Source organism: Rhinoraja longicauda, chromosome 2 (assembly GCF_053455715.1).
Source record: "Rhinoraja longicauda isolate Sanriku21f chromosome 2, sRhiLon1.1, whole genome shotgun sequence".
NCBI lineage: Eukaryota > Metazoa > Chordata > Chondrichthyes > Rajiformes > Arhynchobatidae > Rhinoraja > Rhinoraja longicauda.
In genome coordinates, this window is record NC_135954.1 from 52154582 (window position 1) to 52171787 (window position 17206).

The 17206-nt window shown below is 41.7% G+C and overlaps 1 protein-coding gene across 4 annotated transcripts in view; it reads left to right on the forward strand.

The window, feature by feature from the left end:
• Positions 1-17206, forward strand: part of fyco1a (FYVE and coiled-coil domain autophagy adaptor 1a) — a 164014-nt gene that overhangs the window by 140711 nt on the left and 6097 nt on the right. For 3 of the 4 annotated variants that reach the window (XM_078419258.1, XM_078419271.1, XM_078419279.1), the window contains 2 exons: positions 5305-5414; positions 13222-14642. In XM_078419258.1, coding sequence (XP_078275384.1) covers positions 5305-5414; positions 13222-13303 — 192 coding nt within the window. In that variant the 3' untranslated portion in view covers positions 13304-14642. Of the gene's footprint in view, positions 1-5304; positions 5415-13221; positions 14643-17206 lie in introns of those variants that run through there. The other variant, XR_013548755.1, reaches the window with a different exon arrangement.

Genomic DNA, 17206 nt, shown 5'->3' on the forward strand with positions numbered 1-17206 from the left:
ACTGCTACAATATCCACATCCTCCAGGGTGATTGTGAGATTTGGTGAGAGGAATTTGGTGGAAGACATGGTGGCTCAGCAATAGAGTCGCTGTCTTGAGTCGCTGCCAGACCCGGGTTCGATCCTGACCATGGGTGCTGTCTGTCCGAAGTTTGCACGTTCTCCCTGTGACTGTGGGTTTTGTCCGGGTGCTCCAGTTTTCTCCCGCACACCAAAGACATGCAGGTTTGTAGGTTAATTGACTCTCATAAATTGTGAATTGTCCCTAGTGTGTAGGATACTACTTGGATAGTGTACCGAGTGATAGCTACTGGTAAGCGTGAACTCAGTGGGCCGAAGGGCCTGTTTCCACTCTGTGTCTCTAAAGTCTAAAGTAATGTCTAAAAGCAGCAGAGAGTACTGTAGCTGGTAGATCTGCTGCCTCACAGCACCGGAGACAGGTTCAATCCTGACTGCGGGTCCTGTCTGTGTTGAGTTTGCATATTAACCTCACTGTTCTGATATCCGAAGCCCTATCTAACAAAGACATCTGTTACATGTGCCTTAGAGACACGAGGAACTGTAGATGCTTGTTTACAAAAAAAGGAACAAAGTACTGGAGTAACTTAGCATCTCTGGAGAATATGGATTGGTGATGTTTTGGGTCGGAAGTTTCCAGTTTAGCTAACAACAAGCCCTCCCCCCTTCCCTTCTTCCCCCACCACACCCTTCTTGACCCCACCCGGCTCCCTCCCCTGTGCCTCACCTGGACTTACACCTTTTCCCCCATCCCCCTCCCCTCCACCAACATTCTCTCTAGCTTCCCTTTTCATCCTCTTATCTCAATCTTCTGTCCTTTCATTTCTAGCCTTTGTCCAACCATCTGCCTGTCAAACCATCCCCCCCCCCCCCCCCCCCAACACACACACACACAAACACATAGTAAATATGAAGAAGGTTCAGGTGCTAGTTCTGTATTATTCCACTTTTGCATCTACTCCCTTCAGACTAGGGGCAATTTTACAGACGGCAATTAACCTACAAATCCACATACTTTTGCAATTTGGGAGGAAACTGGAGCACCCAGAAGAAACTCATATTGTCACAGGGAGAACGTGCAAACTCCACACAGACGGCACTCGAGGTCAGGATCAAACGCGGGTTTCTGGCGCTGTGACGCAGCATCTCCATCACCGTGCCTCTTCTTCAAAGGGAAGTGTAAGCAGAGTGTCATTTTTAAGGCAGAGTTAGATATAGTGCCCTCCATAATGTTTTGGACAAAGAACCATCATTTATTTATTTGCCTCTGTACTCCACAATTTGAGATTTGTAATAGAAAAAAATCACGTGGTTAAAGTGCACATTGTCAGATTTTAATAAAGGCCTTTTTTTATACATTTTGGTTTCACCATGTAGAAATTACAGCAGCGTTTATACATAGTCCCCCCTATTTCAGGGCACCATAATGTTTGGGATACAAGGCTTCATAACTGTTTGTAATTGCTCAGGTGTGTTTAATTGCCTCCTTAATGCAGGTATAAGAGAGCTCTCAGCACCTAGTCTTTCCTCCAGTCTTTCCACCACCTTTGGAAACTTTTATTGCTGTTTATAACATAACATAACATAACATAACATTCATTTATTGTCATTGCAACGAGTACAACGAAATTAAAAAACAGCCAATCCTGACGGTGCGTACAAACATATATGCAATAAATGCAAAAACAAATAAATACATAAATACAATTAAATTAAGTACAAGATTTTTTAACGGTGTTGCCTAGTGCACAGGTAGTGTTCAGTTCTCGTATGGCCCTGGGGTAAAAACTGTTCTTAAGTCTGTTTGTTCGGGATTTGATTGACCTGAAACGTCGACCAGAGGGCAGATGAACAAACAGACGGTGGCCGGGGTGGGATGGATCTTTTATTATTTTGCCTGCTCTACTGAGGCAGCGCAGGCTGAACAGGTGCTCCAGGGAGGGCAGTGAGCAGCCGATGATTTTCTGGGCCGTCGTGATGACCCTCTGAAGGGCCTTCCTGTCCTTTTCTGAGCAGCTGGCATACCATGTGGTTATACAGTATGCCAGCACACTCTCGATGGAGCAGCGATAGAAGGACAACATGAGCTTCTCCTGCAGGTTGGTTTTCCTGAGGATCCTCAGGAAGTGGAGTCTCTGCTGTGCCTTCTTTACTGTGGTGATGGTGTTGGTAGACCAGGTGAGATCCTCTGCGATGTGCGTACCCAGGAACCTGAAAGCTGGTACCCTTTCCACGCAGACCCCATTGATGTAGAGTGGGTCGTAATCTCCACTGGTTTTTCTAAAGTCAATTATAAGTTCCTTTGTTTTGGAGGAGTTCAGGACCAGATTGTTCACTGAACACCATGCTGCCAGCCTTTGGATTTCATCCCTATAGGCTGTCTCATCTCCTTCTGAGATAAGTCCAACCACAGTCGTGTCATCCGCGAACTTGATGATGGTGTTGGTGGGATGGGTGGGGGCGCAGTCGTGAGTGTAGAGGGAGTAAAGGATGGGGCTCAACACACAGCCCTGTGGTGAGCCGGTGCTCAGTGTAATGGTGGAGGAGAGGTGAGGGCCTATTTTGACTGTCTGGGGGCGGTTGGTCAGGAAGTCCTTGATCCATTTGCAGATGGTTAGGGAAAATCCCAGGTCGGAAAGTTTGGTGACCAGTCTGCTCGGGATGACCGTGTTAAAGGCAGAGCTGAAGTCGAGAAAGAGCATCCTCACATAGCTCCCCTGGTGTTCAAGGTGGGTCAGTGCAGTGTGAAGAGCAGTGTCGATGGCATCCCCTGTAGACCTATTTGCTCTGTAGGCAAACTGGTATGGGTCGAAGGTGGGTGGGAGGCTGGCTTTGATGTGCTGCAGGACCAGTCTCTCGAAGCACTTTGTGATGACCGGTGTGAGTGCTACCGGACGGTAGTCGTTAAGACCGCTGATGACAGGCTTTTTCGGCAGTGGGATGATTATGGCGGACTTCAGGCAGGGAGGGATGGTGGATTTTAAAAGGGACAGGTTGAAGATTTTTGTGAAGACCTCAGATAATTGGTCTGCACATTCCCTCAGCACTCTGCCCGTCACACCATCGGGGCCTGCAGCTTTCCTGGGATTCACTGCTCTGAGCACTCGCTTAACGTCATACTCCTGCACAGTGAAGGTGTTGCTCTCAGGTGCTGGAGAGGGTGTAATGTCTGCCACTGTAGCTTTCACCTCGAAACGAGCAAAGAAACAGTTAAGTTCCTCAGCCAACGGTTATCAACATGAGGACCAAAGTTGTGCCAATGAAAGTCAAAGAAGCCATTTTGAGACTGAGGAACAAGAATATAACTGTTAGAGACATCAGCCAGACCTTAGGCTTACCAAAATCAACTGTTTGAAAAATCATTAAGAAGAAAGAGAACACTGGTGAGTTTATTCATCGCAAAGGGACTTGCAGGCCAAGGAGGACCTCCACAGCTGATGACAGAAGAATTCTCTCTATAATACAGAAAAATCCCCAAACACCTGTCCGACAGATCAGAAACACTCTTCAGGAGTCAGGTGTGGATTTGTCAATGATCACTGTCCGCAGAAGACTTCATGAACAGAAATACGGCCACACTGCAAGATGCAAACCACTGGTTAGCCGCAAAAATAGGATGGCCAGGTAAGTTTGCCAAGAAGTACTTAAAAGAGCAACCACAGTTCTGGAAAAAGGTCTTTTGGACAGATGAGATGAAGATTAACTTATATCAGAGTGATGGCAAGAGCAAAGTATGGAGGAGAGAAGGAACTGCCCAAGATCCGAAGCATATCACCTCATCTGTGAAACATGGTGGTGGGGGTGTTATGGCCTGGGCATGTATGGCTTCTGAAGGTACTGGCTCACTTATCGTCATTGATGATACAACTGCTGATGGTAGTAGCATAATGAATTCTGAAGTGTATAGACACATCCTATCTGCTCAAGTTCAAACAAATGCCTCAAAACTCATTGGCCGGCGGTTCATTCTACAGCAAGACAATGATCCCAAACATACTGCTAAAGCAACAAAGGAGTTTTTCAAAGCTAAAAAATGGTCAATTCTTGAGTGGCCAAGTCAATCTCCCGATCTGAACCCAATTGAGTGAGCATGCCTTGTATATGCTGATGAGAAAACTGAAGGGGACTAGCCCCCAAAACAAGCATAAGCTAAAGATGGCTGCAATACAGGCCTGGCAGAGCATCACCAGAGAAGACATCTAGCAACTGGTGATGTCCATAAATCACAGACTTCAAGCAGTCATTGCATGCAAAGGATATGCAACAAAATACTAAACATGACTAGTTTCACTTACATGATATTGCTGTGTCCCAAACATTATGGTGCCCTGAAATGGGGGGGACTATGTATAAGCACTGCTGTAATTTCTCCATGGTGAAACCAAAATGTATAAAAATGGCCTTTATTAAAATCTGACAATGTGCACTTTAACCACATGTGATTTTTTTTCTATTACAAATCTCAAATTGTGGAGTACAGAGGCAAATAAATAAATGATGGGTCTTTGTCCCAAACATTATGGAGGGCACTGTAGATCCTTGATAAACAAGGGGATGACAATTATTTACCAATGATAGGTAGAAAGTGCCATCTTAAACCATACGTAATGCCACTCTCTGTGCATAGCAAAATATAATCACCTTACATCTGCTGCATGGTACTTTGGATGACTCTATTCAACAAAGTGTCCCCTGAGTCCTAGACACGGCAGCACTCCATAACTTCAATGTGTTACCAGAAAGTGTTCCCTAAATTCCTCTTTTATTGCAGATTGCTGTGATTCTTTTTTACAATTTGAATATACTTGAATGGTAGTTGCAACCTTTTAACTACTTGTAGCAATATTTTTTAAATGATTTAGGATATACCAATTATTATGGAGGAGGGGTGATTTCTGACAAAATAAAAACATTATATTTATTCATGTTGGGGAAATCATTTGGTGCAACTTTCTTATGCTTATGGTTAGGTTTACAGCATCTTCATCTTTATGTGGGGAGGTTAAAATATATCAGGTTAGGATTAGTGAAAAATTATGGGTGATGGAAAGCATGGACAAGGTGGACTGAAAGACTTGTTTCTGTGTTATATCACGCCATGAAGCAAGCAATTTTTATCCCAGATTGTTACTCAACAAGCACTCTAACAAGCACTATGTATGACAAAAAAAAATTGCATTTAAACATTTGAGGACGTAACAACTATTTCTTCGGAGTCAAATTGTTTTCCAAAGTACGAATGTCTTTCTTTCTGACATGTTTGTTTTATTGTTTTGCTTTCATGCAGGTTTTAATTCCTTTAACACGCTGTAACTCTCATAAGGAAACGATACAAGGCCAAATGAAGGCCAGAAATCCAGGGCAGTATTTGCTGATATTTGATAACTCATTTTCAAGGTGAGTTCTGTCAGTTGTTCTTAAACTCAATATGTTCTATTTTTACGGAATTGCCCTTCACCGACAATTGAACTTTTCAGTAACAGCATGTTGTCAACGATGAATCATCTTCTCATGATTTATCAGTATCTTTTTTGTACAAAGATTAAACAACGATGGCCAGGGCACTTCCTTATGCAATTTAGCTTTGCGCCTCTGATGGATTTGTAACACAAGCTCTGCACCTAATGGCATCATTATTAATGCATCTCCTGTTTCCTCTGAGCACAGGCATGTGAATTAGAAGCAAGAATAGCCGCCAGCCCCTTCAGCCTGTTCCACTATTTAATATGATCCCAGCTGATCTGAATATCACTTCAATTCGCATATTTGCCCACCAAAATGAGCAATTTCACATTGATATTGTATTCCATTTGGTAGATTATTGCCCACCCACCTACTGACATAAATGGAAACTTTTGTGGGCTACCTTCAACTTTCATAGAATTCTCACAGTACAATTAAGAACACCTCATGCTGTAATGGCCATTTAAATGGATAATGTAGTGAGATCAGGAAACATGACTGCTCAGCTTTACTTCTGACTGCCCACATTCCAAAAGCCACAGATTCAGATGCAGCAGATTATACCTAATTGATCATTCAGTAGTTGAGATATCCTTGCAATGAAAGGCATTGTGGTTACACCACCATCAGAAATCCATTATTAGAGGCTTTGGGAAGGCAATGACTCGCACATTAAGTATGTCTGGGCAGGAGACAAATATACTCACTTGCAAACAGTCAACTCTTATGTATTTTTCAGAGACAGCACATCCTACTTAGACCGGTCTGACAATATATACAATACCTGAATAATGTATTTGTACATTCATGTTTTTTATAAGCCTAGGCTATGTGAGATGCTGATGGAAGATAGTAGATTCATGACTGGACAGCTCTCTCCATAGTATTCAAAGTTGCTTTGACTTCAACTTCAGGAAGAAAAGACCATGCACCTACCTTTATCAACAGGATGGCAGTGGAGAGAATCAACATTTTCAAGTTCTTGGGCTCTAACTTATCTCTAACGGTTTCTCCTGAGCCTAGCACAATGATACAATTACAAAGGGAGCTCATCAGCACCTCTACTTCCACAGAAGTTTAAGGAGATTCGGCAGATCGCCAAATACACTCTTGAACTTCGATGGTGGAGAGCATACTGGCTGGTTGTACCATAGCATGGATCCGTCATTCAAATGCTCAAGAACAAAAGGCTGCATAACATGGAGAAAATTGTCAGTCCATCATGGGTATTTAAGTGCTGCCTTAGGAAACATAGAAACATGGAAAATAGGTGCGGGGGTAGGCCATTCGGCCCTTCGAGCCAGCACCACCATTCAATATGATCGTGGCTGATCATCTAAAATCAGTACCCCGTTCCTGCTTTCTCCCCATATTCCTTGATTCCGTTAGCCCGAAGAGTTCTATATAACTCTCTTGAAAACATCCAGTGAATTGGTCTCCACTGCCTTCTGTGGCAGAAAATTCCACGGATTCGCAACTCACTGGGTGAAAAAGTTTTTCCTCATCTCAGTCCTAAATGGCCTACCCCTTATTCTTCAACTGTGACCCCTGGTTCTGGACTCCTCCAACATCAGGAACATTTTTCCTGCATCTAGCCTGTCCAATCCCTTAAGAATTCTATATGTTTCTATAAGATCCCCTCTCATCCTTCTAAATTCCAGTGTATATAAGCCCAGTCGATCCATTCTTTCATCATCCGCTATCCCGGGAATTAAGCTGGTGAACCTAAACTGCACTTCCTCAATAGCAAGAATGTCCTTCCTCAAATTAGGAGACCAAAACTGCACACAATACTCCAGGTGTGATCTCACCAGGGCCCTGTACAACTGCTGTAGGGCCTCCTTGCTCAAATCCTCTCGTGATGAAAGCCAACATGCCATTTGCTTTCTTCACTGCCTGCTGTACCTGCAAGGCAGCTAACATCATAAACACACACCCACCTGCCAAGCTCTCATCTTGCTGCTACCATTGCGAAGAGGGTTGAGGAGTTTGAGAACCATTATCTCCAGCTTCTTCCCATCAACCATCAGGCTCTTGAACCACCCTGCACAACCCTAACTATAACACAACCTCAGCACCGGACTGCAGTAGACATCTGCACTACTAAGGTTGCACTACATACTTTGGGTTGCACTATCATGGTCTGGTTTACCTAGAATGTATGATAGTTAATTATATATTTAGTTGTTGGATTGGCACCCCACCCAACCCTACTGAATTTGGCGGAAAGTTTCCGCTTTCTTATTTCGTTTCCCCCATTCCGATTTCGCCTCCCATTTTTCTGTAAAACAGTCGGTAATTGCAATTTGTCTATTCAGCGCTAGAGGTCGCTAGGGGTTCCGCGAGAAATCCCCCGCGCCCTGGAAGTCTCCCCGAAAATATGGCACCTAGGCTGGGCAAGGCAGCCAATCTCAACTTCATTGGGACTTCCATGGCCAATTGTTCAATTCGGCCGCTAGAGGTCGCTAGGGGTTCCTTGAAAAATCCCCCCCGCCCTGGAAGTCTCCCCGAAAATGTGGCATCTAGGCTGGGCAAGGCAGCCAATGTCGACCTCATCGGGACTTCCATGGCCATTTGGTGGGTTGAATTTGCAACCTGCGGCCGGGGCTCTGGAACTCTAGCCCAGCTGGAGCCAGCACATCTATCCCCATAGCCGATTTCCTTGACCAGCTGGATCAACCAGCAAAGCTCTGGAACCAAGAGTGCCAGAAAATCAGTGGTGGAACTGTAATGAGTAAATATTAAATTTAAGTGTAAGATTATATAACTATAATAATTACTCAAGATAAGGTTAAAATATAAAACAGCAGAAAAAGCCAATACCACCTTTTTGGGCTGATTATCAATTAATGTGCGAATTTACTTCAACAAGTACTTCCATATGCTTAGTCGAGTCACATAAATCAACTCTTTCTTCATAACTTAGTCATACATTTTATGACCATTGTTCTTTTATTCAATACGATGAGAATTGGGATGTGCAAGGAAAAAGCAAAATAGAAAAAACAAAACGAAAAGAAAAAATTTGGGTTGCAAAAAGTATCTCTGTTCAATAACCTTTCTATAAATAGGAGAATATACTCATGATAGGCCTGACATTGTACATGTAGTCCAAGAACTACAGACTGTTGGAAATAATAGTAGTTTTTCACACATGAATGTAGCGCAACGCGTATGCGCATTTGGCGCGCATACTTTTTTTGCTGAAAAGTTGCATTAAGTGCCATATTCTGAATTTTGGACATCAAAATTATGAATTTGTAAAATGAAATATTGGGAGGTTCATTTAATGTGCCAGTAAAGCTGCAGCGTTAGAATTTAATTGTTCCGGTCACGGTACATATGACAATTAAGCAGTCTTGAACTTCCTTACAACAGGATGTTTCCAATGGCTACAGCAGATTTCTGCAATCTTTGTTGATTTAATGCACAATGCATCTTTGGAGCAGTGGCTAATTAAATTCATGGATCAGTTCATATACTCAAATTTCAATAATGACCCAGTGGCATTTTGGGCAAAGGATTTTACAAGTGTTGCTTGGCTTCTGCAAATGGAGGCAGTTCTTGAGGGCACTCCTACACGTACAAGATCTCCTTTCAAATAGACAAATTCCTATTCTGGCAATGTTCAAATTGTTATGAATCATTGGAAGATTTTCCTGATGGTAAATCATTTGCATCGGGGAAACTCATATGATATCTTCATCCTTGTGGAATCTGAAATACAAACTATTTTCATGGCGAGCACTGCTTGGCGGGCTATCTTTTACTTCCCTGGCTCCTGGCACCAATTTTCAGTCTTACCACAGCAACTGAATGCTGCTGCAACGAGAACCGTGCAGTATCAAATCTTTGTGTCAAACAGCATCAGACCTCCAAAAATTGTACTCTGGTGTCCAGAAGCACCTTGCAGTTTGCTTTGACTTCATTTTCATGTTCAGCAGTTGGCACAACCTAGCAGCCTGTGTCAGAGGAAGAATCTCAGGGGTGTAAAGTGCAAGCTGAAAAACTCTCCTGAACATATTTGACAAATTCCACCCCTATGCCTTTTGGCAACTTTGACAGTCCCATTTAATGTTGGGAAAGTTAAAATCCCTTACTATGACAACCTTATTAGTCTTGCAGCTGTCAGCAATCTCCTGGTATGTTTGTTCTTCTAATTCCCATTGACTATTTGGGGGCGTACAGTGCACTCCCAACAAGGTGATCAACCTTTTATTTCTCAGCTCCACCCACATAGCATCACTGGATGAACCATCAATAATATTCTCTCAGACTACAGCCGAAACATACTCTTTAATCAATAAAGCAACACCACATACTCTTTTACATCCACCACCATCTCTCCTGTAGCACCTCTACCTTAGAACAATAAGCTGCCAGTCCTGTCCCTCTCTTAACCAGGTTTCCGTAACAGATACAACGACCCAGTCGCACATACCTATCCACATCCTGACTTCATCCACCTTATCCGTCAAGCCTCTCGCATTAATTAAATGCAACTCAATACCACAGTCCTTCCTCGCTCCCTGCCATATTTCTGCCTATTCTGTCCAATTAACTTTATTTTATCACCCGTCCACACTGACTACCCGCTTCTCACCTGCCTCAGTCCTGCATTGGATCCCGCCCTCCTACCACTCACCACCTTCTCTGTCAAAGACTTGCCCCGCACATCTCCTTTAAACTTTGCCCCTCTTACCATCAGGCCAAGCCCTCTAGTATTTGACATTTGCATTATGGGAGAAAGGTTCTGTCTATCCACCCTCTCATAATTTTATATATTCCCATCAGGTCTCCCTGCAACCTCCCGCATCTGAGAGAAAACAATCCAAGTCTGTCCATCCTCTGGTGACACAGTGGCAAAGTGATGCAGCAGTAGTGTTGCTGTCTTACAGCACCTGAGACCAGGGTTCAATCCTGACCATGGGTGCTGTCTGTTACGAAATTTGTACATTCTCCCTGTGCCACATAGGTTTTCTCTGGGTGCTCCGGTTTCCTCCTGCACTCCAAAGACGTACATGTTTGTAGGTTAATTGGCTCTGGTAAAATTGCAAGTTGTCCCTCGTGCGTAGGGGTGATCGCTGGACGACACGGACTCGGTCTGTTTCCATGCTGTATCTCTAAAGTCTCTCCCTGCAGCTAAAATCCCCAAATACAGCCATAATCCTGGTAAAGTTCTACATGCTTTCTAAAACCTTTACATCCTTCCTATAATGAGGCGACCAGAATAATATGCAATACACCAAATGCGGCTGAAAGTCCTATAAAGCTGCATCATGACTTCCTTATACTCAGTGCGCAGACCCCAATGAAGGCAAGCTTACCATAGATCTTCTGCACCTGTGTTGCCACTTTCAGGGAGTTTTTGAACTTGGTCTCCAAGATCCCTGTGTTCAACAATGCCCACGCCATTAATTGTATATTTTTCCCTTACATTCAACTTCCCAATATGCAACACCTCACACTTGCTCAGATTAAACATCTTCTGCCACTTCTCCACCCATTTCTGTAGCTGATCTATATCCGGTTGTGTACTTTGACTGCCTTCCTCACAGTCCACAACCCCATGACCCCCTTGGTGTAATCTGCAAATTTACTAACTAACGTCTACGTTCATTCCGCCATTTATATCACAAATGGCAGAGGTTCTAGTACAGATCCCTGCGGAACTTCATTGTTCACAAACATCCAGCCAGAACATTGTACTTCCACCACAACCCTCTATCTTTTCTCAGTAAATTAATTCTGAATCCATATGACCAGTCCACTGTTAATCCTTTGCATCTTAATCTTCTGGATCAGCCTACCATGGGGGACTTTATCCAATGCCTTACTAAATTCCATGATATTATCCAAATAAACCTTGGAAAACCAAAGATAAGTATGCCATCATACACCATGAGTGAAGTGAATATGTGTGTCTTGAAATTTGTCCTTCCCTCAACCTTGCTATTCTCCATGGCATCCATAGTGCATGTTGCTGGTGTGGTGGAAGGACAATATTCTGGCTGGACGTCGGACCAATAAAGTTCTGCAGAGATCTGTGCTAGGATCTCTGCAATTTGTGATACATATAAATGACTTGAACATTAACGTAGACAGGTTAGTTAGTAAATTTGCAGCCGCTGGTGTCGGCATTGTGTGCAGTATGTTGTCAGCAGCTGTGTTCTATTGAGTCTGGTCTCATCCGGACCATTAGTCTTGTAGCCCATGAATCTGGGTGGAAACCACGGTGTAAGCGCTGTCTCTGATGTTTATTTGGCCATGACTCTTTTGTCAGGATCTTATTGGACATTAGCATACTGATACAAGTTAAATCCACTTTCTAGGCATGTAAACTCCCATCTCCTTTGATCTGTGCTGACACAGTTTATAGTTGTCAGCAAACATTATGTAAGTTAAAACCAAGGATGTTCTATATTGGATTTAGCATGATTTTGATTTGGCACATCCTGTGAGCTCTATTTAACTTCCCAGACTTCATCAGGTTTGAAGTTGCATTATTAAAGTCTAAGTACATGAGTTCTAAAAGATTTCCGCAATTTCACATGATGGTGAACATCATTGTATCCCAATAGATGGGGAATCTTTCTATGACATCTTGGAAACCAGATTGTCAGTGCAGAGTTGAGGATCAAAAATGCTTTTGACCTTCAAGGGACATAATGGCAGAACAATACATTGGACATTGTAGTGGGAGGTCCATCAGTAAATGGTCCAGTATCCAGACAGTAAAGTACTAAATCAATATCCTTTTTACAACTGGCTAGCTATATTTTACTAAGCCAGTTTTCTCTTTACAAATATCCTTTATTTCTTGCATCAAGACTTTATAAGGTATTTCTGTTCAGTTCAGGGTTACAGCATGGAAACAAGCCCTGCGGCCCACCACGTCCATGCCGCCAATTGATCACCAGTCCATACTACTTCTATGTTATCCCACTTTCTCATCCACTCCGGGCACACGAGGGGCAATGTACAGAGGCCAAATTAACCTACAAACTGTCACGAGTTTGGTATGTGGGAGGAAACCGGAGCACCCGGAGGAAACCCACACAAAAAGCACCCAAGGTCAGGATCGAACCCGGGTCTCTGGCGCTGTGAGACAGTAGCTCTACCAAGTGAGCCACTATGCCACCCATAAATCAGCAGATCAACATGTGCATAAAACTCCATCCTTTGTGATACCTGGGTGAGGATGCCTGTTGAAGAAATCTTCCTTTTTATCTAAGAACATATAGCAGAGATTTTCTCAGGACCAGAGATAGGACACGTGCTGAAGAACCTATTAATGGCCAAGGCTCTACCAAGAGATCTTCAGGATATTATACATCTACTGTGCCATTCTCCCTAAAGTTTGAGGGCGCTTCTGAGCCATCTGATCATTAATGAGTGCTTTATTTCCTCATGAAGACGCTTGACTAAAATAAAATATATCAATCTAAGTCCACCTAATACATGTGTGAGTTGCTGCAAAAAAAAGAAACAGGATTTATACAGGTTGGATACTTTGTCATATTTGTGTTTTTTTAATGTGCTGTTGGATCAAGTTATAAAACCTTAAATTTGCACAATTTTAAAAGATAGAATGAAAATTAAATTTAAACTCCAATTTGGTGTTTTTTTAATAAAGATTTTGGGTAAATTTTGGTTGTGTTTTCTTTTCAAATATATTCTCTCATTAAATCTCATTAAGGATTATTGCATCCAAGTAACGAATGTCATTAATTTCTTTTAGGTTTACATCAAAGAAGGTGTTTTATCGCTTAACAGTCGAAAAGCCCGTTATCTATGATGGAAGCGATGTTTCTGAACCATGAAATATTTGCACTTTTTAAACTATTCAAGTATATCCAAATATGGAGCAATATTTTCCAAGGGTTGAAATCTATGCAAATAAGCTTTAAATAATATATTTAGTAATAAACAGTTTTTCAATACTAAATAATGTAAAGTTGGACTATCAGAGGAAGGCAATATTTTGGTAGTGGCCACCTGTCTTAATACGAGAAATTATAATAGTTGCACTGCCTTTATAATCAAGTGTTGATGTAATAATTTATAAGCAAACCCACTTTTGTTCTGCTGCCATTTTGACTACATTTCAGCAGTAGCTCGTTATACTGTTATAAACTGACATTGGCAAGGAAAGTATCGTTGGTGGCATTACATCTTGCTGCTGGGAATGAGTAAGTGGTTTAATACATCTTGTTCATGTTAGAGAACAGATGGCAAGAATGTAACCAAATGAAGCAAATGTGTGGAAATTATCTACTTAATATATGCAACTAAGAACATGCAACACTATAAATCGGGGCATCTTAACAAGGAAAATCATATTTATATTTAATCCACAGATATTTTAACTGGATATATATATATATTTTAAAATGTTTGTATGCCTGGAGCAGATGGGGTGTGTATGTGGGTTTATAATATAACAGCTTTGTTGTAATGCGAATTTTAATAGATAGTTATTCAGATGCAATTAGTTCTGCGATAACGCGAGAGTTGCATTTCTAAGAAACCTGGTGTAGAAAATCGTTTTGTAAAAACAATTGTGCCAACGGGGAGAAAGGAGTTTTGGGCTGGAGAGTTTCAGACTTACAATAACAACATTATTTCTCCCACAAGATTTTCAAAGAGAAAGGTATTTTTGATAGCTGCAGGTTTATTTTTGTTACTGCAAGCTAAAAATACTAAAGGCTGTATGTTACATTGTTCAATGGAGTATGATACACATATCAAGAAAAGCGATTTTTGTCCATTTCAATGGTCACCATTTCAATGGTCACCAGTTTTGTGGTGAAACTGACACACTGTGTTCTTAAGAGACAGTAATGTCTGTTCATTATAAGGTGGTTATATGGAAGAACCCTAGACTGTGTATTTTCAAAAGCAGCTTTTTTTCTGCTTATAAATTTCCCAAGTAACTTTTAAATGGTTCTCTAGTTTCCGATAGAAAATGGGTTTGAACCAGTTTGGCCCGCATTTTACAAATAGAGATACCTAATCCATCAATTGCATTATATCCAATTCATGTTATAAAAACGCACGTTGTAGCAGAACTACTTGTATATTTACATTACAACGTATAATGCACTTTTGTTCCAAAATCTGCTTTTTGGATGGAAACAATCAATAAAGTAAATCATAAAATCGTCAGTTGAATTGATTTTTATCAATGAATTAAGTGGTTTAATACATCTTGTTTATAGTAGTTTGCTGGAGAACAGATGGCAAAAATTTAACCAAATGAAGCAAATGTGTGGAGATGATCTACTCAATATATACAACTAAGAACATGCAACACTATTAATCGGGGCATCTTATAAAGAAAAATCTATTTTATATTTAATCCACAGATATTTTAACTGGATATATATATTTAAAAATGTTTGTATGCCTGGAGCAGATGGAGCAAAAGCTTCATTTTATTCAGTGACTTATCCAAAGAACATGATCCCATTTTTCAGGTCTGAGACTGACAAATATATTTTTTTAATGCTTGAATTGACAAAAGGTTGGTGGTCAACTGCATTCTGTAATACATGTAGTTTTGGTATTCACTTGGTGGTGTTAAGTAGGAAACTCTAAACATGATCTGCCTGTAAGATCCTCCTAATCAAGATAGTATTAGAGTTAGACTCAGAGGAAAACTTATCGTTTGTTGGGCTAAAATCAAATGACAGAATCACTCAAGATCCGATCGCTGGTCGGCGCGGACTTGATGGGCCAAAGGGCCTGTTTCTGTGCAGGTTTGTAGGTTAATTGGCTTGGGATGGAAATGTAAAAAATTGTCCCTCTTGTGTGTAGGGTAGTGTTAATGTGCAGGGATCGCTGGTTGGTGTGGACTCGGTGAGCCAAAGGATCTGTTTCCATGCTGTATCACTAAACAAAACTAACCTCCCTACAACCGGGGACTCGATCCTGACTATTTATACGTTCTCCCCATGACCGCGTGGGTTTTCCCCGGATGCTCCTCATACTTTCCCTGGATTTATCAACCTCATTATCAATTTACTACTGTCCCTACCAGGATGGGCAATGCAAAACAGGACACACCTTGATTTTTTTAACAGAAAAAATGGTCGATATAATCATTGGGCAATTCAATTAATTGAAATCTCTATCAAACTGAAATGTGTAATTTGATTCTCTTCACACTCTGCTGAATATTTGCAAAATTCCTCATTTTTATTCCATGTTTTCATCTTTGGTTTCATCCTGCTTTTGTCCTGTGATGATTAAATAACAAGAGAATTGAGAGAGAAATTGCTCCACAGCACCACCCATTCACCAGAACATGCATTGTTGCAACCAGTTGCATTGGTTTAAGGATCTCTGCAAAAGTTGCATTTTCATTCTCATCTCATGTTGATAATTACCGGTTTTAGTAGATGACATAAACCCATGACCAGAGATGACGTAAGTAAGAAAATGAACCGCAGCTTAGACACAGTGGGAATGAACCACAGAACTTCTCCTTTTTATTTGTCAGAACTTTCATAGTTTCAGAATAGAAACGCTGAATGCGCAGAAACTGGAATAGATAGGCTGAATGCACAGAATCTTTTACCCAGGGTAGGGGAATCAAAGACATATGTTTAAGGTGAGAGTGGCAAGATTTAACACGAACCTGAGGGACAAGATTTTCACTCAGAGGGCAGTGGGTATATGAAATGAGCTGCCAGAGGAGGTAGTTGAGGCAGGTACACTACAGCATTTCAAAAACACATGGGCAAGAAAAGTTTAGAGGGATATGGGGCAAACGTGGGCAAATGGGACTAGCTTAGATGGGGCAGCAACAGATAGTGCAGAGAAAAATACCAGAGTGCAGAATATGTGTTACAACATTATGAACATAGTATGACAGCTACAGAGAAAGTGCAAATAAAGAATAAATTCAAGGGCCGCAATGAAGTAGATTGGGATTACATCCTCAGTTATGAGGACTGTTCAGTAATCTCATAATAGTGGGAAAGAAGCTGTTGCTGAGTATGCTGGTGCACGCTTTCAAGATTTTAAGCCTCCACCCTTAATGGAGAGGAGGCGATGACCAGGGTGTAAATTGTCATAGAACATAGAACAGTACAGCAAAGGAACAAGCCCTTCACCCCACAATGTTTGTGCTGAACATGATGCTAAGTTGAACTGAACTGATCTCGTCTGCCTGTACATGATCCATATCTCTATTCCTTGTACCTCCTCGTGCCTATCTAAAAGCCTCTTAAATGCCACTACCGTTCTCTGTGTAAACCCCTGACCCGACATCTCTATTAAACTTTTTCCCTCTCACGTTATACCTAAGCCCTCTAGTGTTGGCTCTGTCTCCCCTATCAATGCCTCATAATTTTATATACTTGTATCTTAAGAAGGAAATCAGGAGGGGAAAAAGGGCACGGGTGTAGCCTGGCAGATAACTTTAAGGAAACCTAAAGAGATTTTGTAAGTACATTAAGGGAAAGAGGATTACGAGAGTGAGAATAGGGCCCCTGAGAAACCAAATCAGTGTTCTCTTTGTAGAGTTGTAGGAGATGAGCAAGATCCTCAATGAATATTTCTCCTCTGTTTTACCATGGAGAAAGACATGAAAACTGGGCAACTTGGGACAGTTATTGAAGATGTCTTGAGGACAGTCCGCATTAAGGTCAAGCTCAACAACTTCTTTGACTCCTCCCACTTCCTCCAAACCTGAGGCGTAGCTATGGGCACTCGCATGG